Raw genomic sequence first — 13,418 nt, 5'->3', positions numbered from 1 at the left:
GCCATAATGGATGGCCGGGTGCATGTGTCTGATCAGTGTATATATATGTATATTATATTAATGAAACATGTTACGGTGAAGGGTTTGTTCCTATTACTTCTATATCAATCAAAGTGTGACATGTACTGGAGAGACAAATGTACTCCAGTTGACTTTGGAGTCCTAAAAAAACCATATTTTCTGTATGAATCTATCAGATACAGAAAACATGGAGGACATGCCAGCAGTTTGCAGGCATTCATTTATGCACAGCTCTTAAGGTCCCACCACAGCATTTCAGGTAGGTTGAGGTCTGCACTTTGACTGGGCCACTAGAGCATCTTGATTTTTATCTTTTCAGCCAATCTCTTGCAGATTTGCTGCTGTGCTTGGGATCATTTTCCTATTGTATGACCCAGTGAACATGTGCATCATGGCCAAAGATCTCCACTGTGGTCTCATCAGTACAAAGGATATTGATACAGAAGCCTTGTGGTTTGTTCAGATGCAGCTTTGCAAACCTAAGCCATGCTGCCATGTTCTTCTTGGAGAGGAGAGATTTTCTCCTTGCAACGCCTCCAAACAAGCCATACTTGTTCAGTCTTTTTCTAACTGTGCTATCCTGAACTTTAACTTAACTAAGGCTTGAATGTGATGAATTTGTTCACTGCTGGGATGATTGTGACATTGTGTTAGTTCACACCTGAATGCCTCAGACCAGCAAGCTGCCAAAACCTCTGCTTTTGTAGAAGTGCTTATTAGCTGCACCCAGCTGCTACTTACCGTCTTAACTCCTATGGAAGCACAAAGGTTGTACTTTATTTTCACATGACTGCATGTTGCAGCAGCTTATCGTGAAGCACTCTTTGCGTTGTTATGGCTAATTTCAAGTTTTCAAATTGATTTATCAGGCTGGTAATCTCTTGATCAACCTGCAGAAGACACTAAATCATACAAATGTACTGTAAAATGAATAAGAGGGACGTGTTGGATGAAATGCCTGAGCTCACACTAATGTTAAATCATGCACTCATAGTTCCCGACTCCCGACCATGCAGCTGTGGTCACATGTGGTCAGCTGAGTGAACGCATTCACACAATAATGACAACATACAAAAGTTACAGGGATTTAACACTGTGGCCTTTATAAATCATGCTGTTTTTCACACTTGATATGTGATTTTTTATTTTATGGATTGTTTTTTTGCTTTTTTTCCCCCTTCTTTTCTACTCTAACTGAGCAGTCAAAATAATTTAAAATAATTTATTTTTCCACACATTTAGTCCTTTCTGGAATCACACACAGGCTCACACTCTGATGGTAGGATCAGAAGCATTCATCCAATCATAGCTGAGGGTGTGATGAGGCTGGAGCCTATCCTAGCTTTCATAGGACAAAATGTGGAGCACACCCTCGACAAGTTACCAGTCTGTTGTAGGGCTAACACAGAGAGGCAACCATTCAAATTCACACCTGCAATTAAGTTAGGATCACCAATTAAAAGCTGGTAACTCCATACATGCTTTTGAAATGTGGGAGAAAGCTGGAGTTACACAGAGAGTTCTTGCTGTGAGTAAATGGTGTCAACCACCACATTGAAAAGACTGTCCTTATATTTAAAATTATGTTAGTTTCTCCTGTTACTTTTGAGCCTAAACAGTTAATCCAACTTAATTCTTAAACCCCTTAATTAAAGCTAAACAAGTTTGTGCTTTCATCACATCGTAATGTTTTGATCTAAAATGCACTGTGGCATTATACAGAGACAAAACTCCCCAAATTGTGTCTTTGTCCGAGAGATTAGGGATCTAACTGTCGGTTGTGCTCTGAAGGTTCTGAAGGTGCACTCTTGTGCTGAAATCACGTTACATTTAATTTATTCAGGAGAAAATCACTGTCATACATCTACAAGCTAGCTAGAAAACAATGTCATGTTTTTACTTCAGGAGGCAAAGTGTACAAAAACAAGTAATGTTTCATCTTTAGGGGACAAAGTCTGAGTGACTTCATTGGAATACCAGATCAGTGAGTCATACAGCCAGTATAGGAAAATCAGATGGAGAAAAAAAAAAGAAGAGGAGATCATAATCAGGTCCAAAATATAAATATGACTTTATTTCACAATCCCGAAAGAGATCAGCCATCCATAAAAGGAATGCGAAATTTATTCTCTTCTCAAGTCTAAACTGGATATACTTTAAGCGACGTACAGTAATTCAGTTTCAAAGTAAGCAAGATCACCCATTGTCTAAACACCAGTAACAATACAGTAAAAACAATATGGTTCACATACATATTTACACATTTTCTACTAAGAATTTTTCCCCATTTTTTTAAATGCTGGTGCTCGTTGTTAGTTCTTTGTTGATTAAAGAAATGGACTAAAACTGTCCCCCACAGTAAGTCGAGAGAAACATTTAGAACTGTAATTTCATCACGTGATGTTCAAAAAATATTCTTTCTAAATTTAACTCATTTAAAAAACTGTTTTACATTCATCTTTATTTGTGTGACTTTTGATAACTGCTGCAGAGTTGGGTTTAACTGTGGAAGACATTTGAACTCTATGTGGACATCTGCCCATAGTGCGCTGTTTTACTTGTACTTGACAAATTACGGTATGTCATGATGTTGCCATCCGGTAACGACCAGAAGAAATGAACTGAACTGAATCAAATACAGGATCAGTGAGTGCTGAGTTTCAAAAAGCACCGTGCCATCACTGTTATACAGTACATAAGCAGGTTGCGTCAATGCATGTACCTTGACATCTTGTCCTATTAGCACCAAAAGGAAGTCAAAGTGTTTAAAAGACCCAAATGCGTCTACAGGAAATGTTATGCCATCAGTTTTAGTGTGAATATTATATGTCTCCATCTCTTGATTCATTCTTAAAATTAAGAGCTTTGCTTGTATGGGTAACAGAAAAATAACAAGGAAGAAATCCTGATTAATCAGGAGTTGACACCAACCCCCCTTTTTTTAGACCCTGTAAAAAAGCGTTCTGTAAACAAAGTTTTCACAAAGGTCGAGCACCCGAAATCGTCTTAGGCAGCTGGCTAAGTGGGATCTGGTGTTTGAGTGGTTTCACAACAAAAGACAAGGGAAAAGAAACAGATTGATTATTCAGCAGTGGCTAATGCAGCTTTATGCTCAAACTTAAGAGTATGGACATAAAAGCCGAGCATGATCTGTTGACATATCTGACACTTGTGGTTTCTGGAAAGAAAAAAAAAGGTCTTCTTAGCACCAATATCATGTACAGTAGGTGTTTTAATTCCTATAATCACTCTTGTTCCCTATAAAAAACTGAATTCCTTTTCCAGAAGCTGAACGTAAGTAAAGTGCAAATGATGATAAGCACTTTACTGATGTAGCATTTCATTATTCCTCGCTAGGTGTTTAGTTTCATTAGATATGTATGTCATCTTCAATCAAATGAGTGAAACGCAATTAAGTGCAGAAATACTGTAAAAAAAAAAAAAAAGGATTAATGCTAAAATGTCATATAGTTCTCTGTCTGTACATACATATTCAGGCCTATGGACTGGGACCCTTTTCAAGTTAGGTTTAAAAAAAAAGTGCTTTTTAATATGCCATACATATCTGTGAATAAAAGACAAACTATCCAGATGTGGATATAACGAATAAACAAACAACAGACCGAGGAAGTACATTTCTTTCATCAACCGCCGACAGAAGTCAGAGGCAGCAGAAGGAAATGTGTAATGCTACATGTGACAATCTGTAGTAAAAATATGCAGAATATTAGTCTTGTTTTCTACATAATGTGATGTAATGAGTTTGCTTAATAAAGATTACAGTGAGAATGGCACCAATGTAAAAAAAAAAAAAAGCCAATGATTCATCTTCTGAAAAGAGAATTACTGGCTGAAATAAAAAGTCAATTTCTACTGTACAACATAAAATCTGAACACATAATGCAGGTCATCGTAGAAATCTTGCAGTAAACAGGCTTACACCAGAAATTAAATATAAATCGTTATGATCAGAATAAATAATCACATCTTTTTTTTTCTGTTTGTTCTGTATATAAAACCAGTTTAAAAATGTATTTTAAATGCTTCAAAGCACCATCTCTTTACAATAAAAACCGACACCGAAACTCACAGTTAAAAAGCCGACAACCTTTGGTCTTCTTCATCGCTCTGAAGGAAGAGACGAAGAAGGGCAAAGTGAACAGGTATAAGAAAAGCACGATGGAAAAAAAAAAAGAATAAAAATGAGAGTAGCAGTTTAAAATTGTCTGAGGTAAGGCAGAAGCACATGGTGTAGGAGTTTTCTGTGTGTGTGTGTGTGTGTGAATGTCAAGGTTTAAAACACGTTGACTAAGACCAGCGATTGTATGGACCTGTCACTTGGGTAAGAGCATACGGGGACGCGGTGATGACCCCGTCCCTTGGGAGAGTCCCTGCCTTACGTGTGGGGACATTCATAATCCTCGTCTCCTCTGTCTCCTCACCCATTTCCTCCTCTCCCTCCACCCCTCCAGCACCTTTACTAAGGCTGCCCTCCAGCCTCAATCTCTCAGCCTCCTCCTCTCTGTCCCGTTCCCGCTTGGCCATTTTGGCATCCCACATAGCCATCCCGTGGCCCGGCTCATTTAGAGACTTATGCTGGTAGAAGACTAGAGAGATGCGGGTGGGGTGGCTGCGATTTGGCTTGAGGACTGGAGTAGTGGCGTGGAGCTCCCGCCGCGCGCACTCAATTAGGATGGAGCCGTGCGACGGGGCCACTGCGACTCCGCCTATTTCGCTGTCGAGGAAGTTGTGTTCGCTGTCTGACCACACCTCTTCCTGCTTCACTTCATCTGGTTCAAATGGTGGAGTTTGTACAGGGAAGGAGAGAGGAGACATCGGTGGGAGGCCATGACCCCTAGCCTCTGCTGTGACATCTCCCACAGACCCATGGAGCCCATTGAGCCGGCTGAAGAGGCCCTCAGAGGTTGGACTGGGGGAGAACGGAGAGGGAGGAGGAGCGCTCCCACTGGGAAGAGGTTTGTGCTGAGGAGAACAGTGCACCTCTCTGGGCTCAGTTTTAAAAGCACCATCATAGTCAGCAGGTGTGTTACGTGGAGGTATACACTCTGTCGGAGCACACTGGTCACCAGATGCTGGAGAATAACCATTCACTGTATCACTCATTGTCTTATAACTGAGAACTGAGCCATTCTGTCCAAACTGGAGGCCAGGCAGGCCATGGGTGTTGGGTGAGATGACCTCCCTCTGCGGGTTGACTCCTGGACCCGCAGTGGGGTAGCTGCTGATCTGGTTATAAGTGCAGGGTTGATTCTTCTCTGGTAGGTACCTTTCCACACTAACAGGTGTGTAAGAGCTGTTGTATCCAGCTTTTGTTTTGTTGGAAGAAAATTCATATATTTTAATGTGGTTATATTAAAACAGCTATAAATCTTAAATGACCAGTGGCGTGAATGTACTACCTTTGTTGGGGCTTTCAACTTTCACTTTTCCAGGAGTGAGAGGAGTCACCCCAAGCTTCTTCTCCAGTCGCTCTGCTTGAGCCTTAAGGCGAGCCTCTTGTCTGATCTTACGGGCTGATTTTACCGGCTCTGCCAGCAGACGAACCTGACATGTACCAAAATTGAATTATTTAAAACACTGCACACTGACCCACAAGTAAAACAAGATCCTTTTTGGTTCACTCACCTCTCGAGGAAAGGAAGACAGAACTTGAAGAGCACCACTTTGGATCTTTGCCATCTGGCCCTCAGCGTGACCAAACTCATCTGTGTCAGAGATCTTGTAAAGTGGCAGCACGTGGAGCTGCTCATCCTCTGGCATGTTACGAACTGCACGGTTGTCTTCCTTGGTTAAAGTGCAAACCTAAAAAACACCAACCCAAAGCCAAAAAGCTAAATTTTCAGACAAACAGGATCGGTTTAATACTTCCAAACAAAAAACTGTTGACCTTCAAATTTAGATGCACCATGTAGGAGTAAATTACATGGTATCGCATTCTTAAGCTTGCTTACCACGGTGCTGCCATTATTCATGTTGCTAGTGTCTTTGTGAGCGTGTGCACAGAAATCCACACAAGCTGTAACCCCAGAAAAAGGACGTCCCTCCTTCTTGCCCAGCCGGCATTCACCCCCCGCCGCCTCATATTCCACCTGTGAGACCCGAAAAAACAGGACACTAAGGAAAGATTTCTTAAAACTCTTAAGAGACCGTAGAATAAACAGGTCCCAGAAGTAGCCTGGAGTGAGACTGTATGGCAATTTAAGGAAAAAGATTAACTGAAAATCACTTCCGCTGAATTAAGTCAAGCCCAGGAGAGCAAAGGATTACCAGAGACGAATGTGGTCGTTTCCCGTTTCATACCTGGTTTTGGAAAGCCTGAGGAGCCAGTTTCTTGTAGAGGGGAGCGACCTCGGTGGCAAGACTCTGAAGGTTGTTTTCTACCTTCAACTCCTGAAAATAAAAGCTAACACTGTTCAAAGGAACCTACTTCTAACTCGTTGTAATATCCAACATGGTTCATCAGCAGGCAAACCCAAAAAAACTACTAGCTTGAACTAAATAATAAGAGACGATTTTTCTCTCAGATTTTGTTGTAAGCTGTACTGCTCACTCATTGTTTGCTGCTGTAAATTAAAAAAGCACACTCTCTCACCTCCTCTCGGTAGTCACCTTGCAGGCGAAACTTCCGAGGAACTTTGCTGCGTGCAAATTTGCATCCATTGAAGTACATGCTCCAGGAGCAACCAAAGGAAAATGAAGCTCCGCAGGTGTCCGGATCTAAACCCTGGCACGCACATGTGCGACTGTAAAGAAACGAGAAATAACAAATGAAAAATAAAGAGGCAAAAAGAAGTGTTATGGAAAAATAAAAGAAGGGGTACTCACTCTTCGTTGAGCGCACAACGACGGCTGGTGGGGGAGCCGTACTTAAAGAGGGTCTCTGTCAGCTCCTGATATAGGTGGTCTGCTACCGGCCGAGGAATTCCCTCCCAGGCCAGGATGAGGATCACCAACACTGCCGAGTCGCAGTGGTGCCCTGGCCTATGGCGGACCAAACACAGCAGCTTCTCCTCTTCACTGCCACGACGGATCACCTGTCAGAGGACATTTAATTTATAAATACACAAACGTCAGTCACATTTGAAACTTGGATTGCAACACAGACGAATACACTAAGCTCACTACATAGATCACTATAAGTGACCTGCCATACCACCAGACTAGGCAGAAAATGTTGTGAATAAATTTGCAATTTAATGACACGGAGATGGTTTTAGTTTGTCTGTTTGTTTGTGTTGTTAGAAGAAATTATCAAGAAGTTATGGATGGATTCATGTGAAAATTGTACCGGAGGTGGCTAACTTTTTGACTTGATCCACATTAAGGTCTGGTACTGGGTCCAGGAATACCTGGACGAACATTCTGTGTCATATCTAAACAAATACCAATAAAACTGAAACATGAAAAATTGCTGTTCAAGACAAAGAAAACACAAACTAATCCATATATCCTTCTTGATCTAAAGACTCTAAAGTTTATGCAGCCATGGCAGAAGTACGCTGTCTCAGACTGCTCGCTATGTTTAAACTTTAGTTACACGGTTGGCGGCAGCTAAGATTTTGCCATGGTGGTGATAAAAGCATAAATCAGAGGCTGACTTTCATTTCTTACACTAAATATACTGGCTCACAACAATGTTTACATTTACAGCAGACACATTCAGGACACAGACACCAACCACATACCCATTTAGCTATTGGACACCCCTGGGAGCTCCTGCCTTCTTTCCCAGTGTAAACAACAACTTCCACCCTTATTGCATTTCCTTTGGCACCATACCTAAAACACAGACACAGACACACACACAATAAATGATAAGTCTGTGCTCTTCACAAAAGAACATATAAAAGTCATCGGCATAATTTCTGAAAGTTAGAATAATATTTAAAAAATGTAACAGTTAATACAACTATTTTTTGTTTAAAATATACATACACCACTCATCACAAAATAAGACAACATCAGTTAAACTCCAGGGTCATTCTGTTCAGTTAGGAAGCATAAAACACTATGAATGCATTTAGTTTGGTGCAAATCACACTGGTGTCCTGTTTTGATGTTGCCGTCATCACAGCATTCGTTACGGTGTCTTCAGACTCTTTCTCTTCTGTTACATGCACTCTATGTGAAATCCATGTCCCTGCTCTCATCGGCCAAGAGAACAAGATGCCACTGACAAACCTGCCAGTTCTGGTGTTCATGGGTGAACGCCAGTTGAGCTGCACTATGCTGATCTGTGAACGTGGGTCCGGCTAAAGGACGTTGAGCCCTGACGACACCCTTGTGGAGTCTGCTTGTGACAGTTTCCTCAGAAACATGCAAATGATTAGCCACAGGAGGTGATTTTTGTCGGACTCTGGAAGTGCTCCTCCTGTTTTTCTTGGCAGAAAGGTGCAGACAGCGATCCTGTTGTTGGGTTGATGCCCTTCTACAGCCTTGTCCAGCTGCCTCACTCTTGAGACACAGCAAACCTTGCTGTGGCAGCACATTTGGATGCGGCATCCTGAAGAAACTTAGCTGCCTGCAGGTAGCATTTCATGGTAGCAGCAATAACAAGGACACAAGCAAAACGAAAAACAACAGTGTGGAGGGATAAGGAGAGGGTAACGGTAACGGTGCATCTCGAGACCTCCCGTTCATGATCATTTACACTGAAGTAGGTGAAATGGGTTCACAATGGTTCATGCTTCCTAACTGAACCAAACTGTCATCCCTAAAGTTCAACTGACTTATTGTTAAACTGTGGAGAACAAGTACTCCCTTAATGTTTTTGGGATGCTGTATCTTCCCTCATTTCTAACAAAAATCTGGTAGGATGTAATGCGTTATTACTGCCAGAAGGTGGAGGTAATAAAACTAAAAGCTGTTTACCGACTTACAAGAAAAATAGTAAAATGCGCAACTAACTACCAAGCATTGGATTGAAAAAAGGTGAGATGTGGTTAGAGTATTTGGATGTTGGGCAATAGTATTTCTGCTCAAAAAGCCCATATCTAGCATGTATGGATGGCAATATGCTATATATTACACATGAGGAAGCTTAACCCTTCCTGAGAGCAACTGACAACACAAAAACCTCACAGCATTTCAAAATAAACCCTTTGTGTCTTTTAGTGAATTACAAAGGTTCGTATAATGTAACAGTGAGCAGTGGTATGTGTCCAAAAGAGCTAATTAGACCAAAGACTACACTATTTCATTTTTACCAGCCGAGCTGAAAATATACGTTAAGTGTAGCTGTCAAATGGACTTGATGAACCACAAGTTGTATTTAAACAAGATGTCATCCTGCTTTACGGGCCCGTCGTCTGAGCTAGAGGGGTTTCCTGTTTCAGCATGCTGTGTGTGTGTTGAGCTATCTCAGCAGTGCTTCCTTTTAATGACATAGCATGGTTGTGATCCCGCCCCATTCCACCAAGCCTGTGGTTTACTAGTAAGCTGTGGTAGTAAACACACCCCACAGAGTGTAAACAACGCCGCTGTAGTCACTCTACCTGTTCTCCATAAGTTCCCTCACTGCAGCGACGCTGGGTCCTGCCCCAAGATGAGTATAGTAAGGGCCTTCTTCCTTTTCAATGATCTGGTCTGTGAAAGACAACAATGAATATTGGAGCAACTTCTTCAAATAGCATTCCACTGATGCGTTGCTGGCACGTTTAAAGAGAAACACAGACAACCTGTTTGATATTTTTAATAAAAACATCAGGTTAATGTTGAAATACAAACTAAATGTAGCTGGATTTCAGTTTCAGTTTAGGGTTCATCACCTTGGAGGTCTTTTGAAATGCATCATAATAAGTCAACAAGCCTCCACAAAACATTCAAAATCCTGCTCCAAATATGGCAGAGAAATGCAGCCTTTTATGCTCGATTTGGCTGTTGAATTAGGACACAGTGTATGTGTGTGTGAGTGTATGTTTGAGTCAGAGTGAGAGAAAAAAGTCAGTTTGAGGTCAAACACCAGCAGTCTCACTCAAAAGAAAACTCTAAAGGGACGGCTCACCCTAAAATCAAATACACATGTTTCCCTCTGGCCTGCAGTGATACTTAGCTTTGGTGTAAGCTGCTCAGTTTAGAAGATATCACCTCTTTCATTCTGATATCTCACTTTACTTGAATATAATTGAACTAGATGGCTCTATTAGAAAGGAATTTGTCACAGAACTTGTTGTCTAGTTGATTAGAAAAAAAAAATGTTCTAAATTGAGTGACTCACAACAGAGACTTTACTGCTGAGTTTTAAAATGCACTTTTTTAATGCTTTGACCATAGTGTGACTGCAATCTAATTTCATTAGACGTAGAGAAGGCAGTCATTTGTATATTTTCTATCTGTTATCGTCCAATCTGGGCAAATCTCACCAGCAACAGCTACTCAGCTTTATAAACAACTCTGCAGGCCAGAGGAAAAACATGTACATTAGTCTGTTTAATTTCAAAGTGGTTCAAATTTAATGTGATGGAAACACATGCGCTAAAAAGTTGAAGTGAAGACAGAAGCAACTCACCCACACACTGACAGGATGGAAGATCAGCCAGTTTTTTGGAAGGTGTGTTGAGCAAGTTCTTGGTAGGGGTATCCAGAAAACTTGAGGGAGACTCCAGAAAACTGTTGATGCCGTTCTTGGATGGAGTTGAGTCCGCAGAGTGTCCCTGACTCCCATCAGTGGTTGTAGACAGGACAGTGACAGGTCCTGAACTCTCCAGCTTGTAGTAGCTTTGTTGACTTAGAGGAGGGGACTGGTGAGCCCCTGAGAAGCCATTAGCCAGACCATGATGCCCAGACGTAGGGCTGAGAAAAGCTGATTTGGCTGGGCTGTTGTTAGGATCAGCACCGTGCTGCAGCCCACCACAGGGCTGCGCTACCTGAGATAACAAATGCTTTTCGTACTCTTCTGGTCCTGCAGCGTAACCATTGCATGGATTATGTTGGTGAAGTGGACCTTTGGAAAGGGACCACGGCTGGTTTTCTTGACCGGAAATGTGGTTGAATGTTGTGAGAGTGCTATATTTCTCAGTCTGATGCCCTAAATGTGAAATATTTTGAGTGTTAATCTGATGGATAAATTGCTTCCTCTCCTCCTGTGCCTCAGCCAAGTATCTCTTCAGATCAATTTGAGCCTGAGGCAGAAATAGGTTTTTCTTGTGGTGAAGTCCTGATTTACCCTGCAAGGGATTCTTCTGGTTTCTGCTCCTGTACGGCGTCTCTCTATTTGGCGTGTGCTGATTTAATCCATCAGTTTTCTTCTTTCTGGGCTTGGAAGGCGCAGCTTTTGTTTTCTTCCTGACAGGTGTTTTCTGACTGGGGGGCTGCTGGGATTTGTAGTTGTATTTGATAGCTGAAACAGGCGCTCCTTTCAAAGGATTGTTCTCTGACTGCTGGTTGTGCTGGGACTGGATGATGAAGGCTAAATTTGCCAGCTGAGCTGCCACTTCCTCTTCATCTCTGTTTCTACTCACTTTAGCAACAACCCCACCCTCCATAGACAGACGCTCATGATCCTTACTAAACTTCACATCAGTGGGGGTTTTATAACTGAATTCAGACTTAATGACAAAAGCACCACAATCCTGTTCTGTCCTCCTGGAGATTGTTTTATCACTGTGTGAGCTCGCCTCCAAGAGGCTCTGCAGCTTGTTTATGCTCAACCCGTTGGAGCGCTGGATGACATTCCCTTGTCTGGCCACAGGAGGTCGTATAACTGACATCTGGTGTAGTGGTGAGCTGATGACAGAGACTTTGTTGTAGCCAAAAGCTACTGTGGGTTTGGCTTCTTGCAGGACTGTATTTGTACTCGAGGCTGATGATGGCACAGCAGTAGAAATGGGATGTTCACACTTACTTTCAGTTTTAATGGACCCTGGTGTGCTTTGAGGTATAGCTGCCAGCTGAGTCAAGGCCTCAATAGCGATAGCCTGATCAACACTAAGGTTTCTCCTCTCTGCCAAAGATTGCACGCTTGGTAACAAGACACTTGGAAGAGGCTCACTTTTAATGGGTGGGGGAGTGCTTTGCAGATTAACAGGAGTGCTTTTCAGATACAAGTCCTCTTTTCTCACAAAGTGCAAATCTGGTGCCTCTGTTTTGATGGAGTGAAGTATGGAAGCACGAGAGCTGAAGAGTTTCTCCTCCAGCCCCTTCCTCTCGGTGACAGAAAGACACACAACGGCTGCCAGCGTAGCCAGTGGGTCCTCACATACCTCATCTTCATCACTCAGCTGCGTGGTGGTCTGTTCAGTGATCCACACCCATGGCTCCTCCTGTTTTATCTTCTTTAGTGGAACTGACAAGTCATCTGGAGGAGTCATGGGTCCATTCTCAGAGTCTTTAGGAACTGCAGCTATGATATTTCTTTGAGGCTCAAATGCCATTGTAGTCCGTTTCAAAGCAGACACAGTGGTCATATTAGCACCAGGTTTAGGTTTTATCAGGTTTGCAGCAGAACCATTCTGAAATGTCACAGAAGAGCATACTTGTTGGTGAAGTGGTGCAGTGCTGGTCAGCTCCAGCCCGGGCTCTCCTTTAATAAGTATTGGCCGTACACCTTGGTCCAAGACCTGGTCGTGGGTGAGTGAGTGGGTAATGGGGGGAGTCTGTGTATGAGGTATGTGGCCTTCCTCCCCCTCATCCTCCTCTGCTGCCATGTGGGTGTCATCCATCTGTGCTTTGCCTGTGCCATTTACCAACCCACTTTCTGGAACCACCTGAAACACGGAGACAGGGAGAGAAACAAGAAGAAAGAGGTGACTCAAGCTCTCACAGTACACAGGGAATCAGCTTGTTCTAAACAGTCACGGCACAGAGCACAGCAGATTGCCTCTCAGCGTTGCACGAGCATCTGCTGCAGCCACTATCAAGGCTGTGGAAAATATTATGGCATTGGGAAAACAAATAATCTCCTTTTTCACAAATCTTGCCAAATCTGACCTCTAAACACAGCTAATAAAAAGTTAAACTAAGATAATTCGCAGTTGAGGCTTCGATAACGACTACATTAATATCGGAGCTCAGGAGTGTTGAGAGCAATGGACCCAAAAGTAGCTAAGAGCCAACAAGTAAACATTTGGAGTCATCCACAGTTCAAGGCTGCGCTACTTCCAGTGGGTCACTGAGGGTATGTGTGCAACATGTATGTACGTGTTGTGTTTGTCCTGGGCTTGAATGTGTGCTCCTGGATATGCATGTGTGTGCATGCACACGTGATTATCCACACAGCTGGCCTGACATTACAGTATAGCCCCTGTGCATTGTTAAGAGTGATTAACCCACTGTGGGTCTTACACACAGTAGCTACGGCACCGCCTGACCTTCATGAACTGTGATCATGCAAAGGTCAACCGTGGCGTATGGATTACCCACAAAAACATTATTAAACA

The 13,418-nt window shown here is 42.5% G+C and overlaps 1 protein-coding gene across 2 annotated transcripts in view; it reads right to left on the bottom strand.

Annotated features, from left to right (window-relative positions):
- Positions 1 to 2,068: 2,068 nt before the first annotated feature.
- tet1 (tet methylcytosine dioxygenase 1) overlaps positions 2,069 to 13,418 on the bottom strand; it is a 36,701-nt gene continuing 25,351 nt past the window's right edge. For both annotated transcript variants that reach the window (XM_084947940.1, XM_084947939.1), the window contains exons 3-12: positions 10,550 to 12,746; positions 9,537 to 9,627; positions 7,728 to 7,821; positions 6,868 to 7,076; positions 6,635 to 6,785; positions 6,343 to 6,432; positions 5,994 to 6,131; positions 5,668 to 5,844; positions 5,442 to 5,586; positions 2,069 to 5,348 (exon numbers count right to left, since the gene is read on the bottom strand). In XM_084947940.1, coding sequence (XP_084804066.1) covers positions 4,330 to 5,348; positions 5,442 to 5,586; positions 5,668 to 5,844; positions 5,994 to 6,131; positions 6,343 to 6,432; positions 6,635 to 6,785; positions 6,868 to 7,076; positions 7,728 to 7,821; positions 9,537 to 9,627; positions 10,550 to 12,746 — 4,311 coding nt within the window. In that variant the 3' untranslated portion in view covers positions 2,069 to 4,329. The remainder of the gene's footprint in view (positions 5,349 to 5,441; positions 5,587 to 5,667; positions 5,845 to 5,993; positions 6,132 to 6,342; positions 6,433 to 6,634; positions 6,786 to 6,867; positions 7,077 to 7,727; positions 7,822 to 9,536; positions 9,628 to 10,549; positions 12,747 to 13,418) is intronic.

Source organism: Perissodus microlepis, chromosome 13, assembly GCF_051167445.1.
Source record: "Perissodus microlepis isolate ML-2025 ecotype Zambia chromosome 13, ASM5116744v1, whole genome shotgun sequence".
NCBI classification, from domain to species: domain Eukaryota; kingdom Metazoa; phylum Chordata; class Actinopteri; order Cichliformes; family Cichlidae; genus Perissodus; species Perissodus microlepis.
Note: the sequence above shows the minus strand (reverse complement) of the source record. Positions and strands in the feature narration are given on the sequence as shown.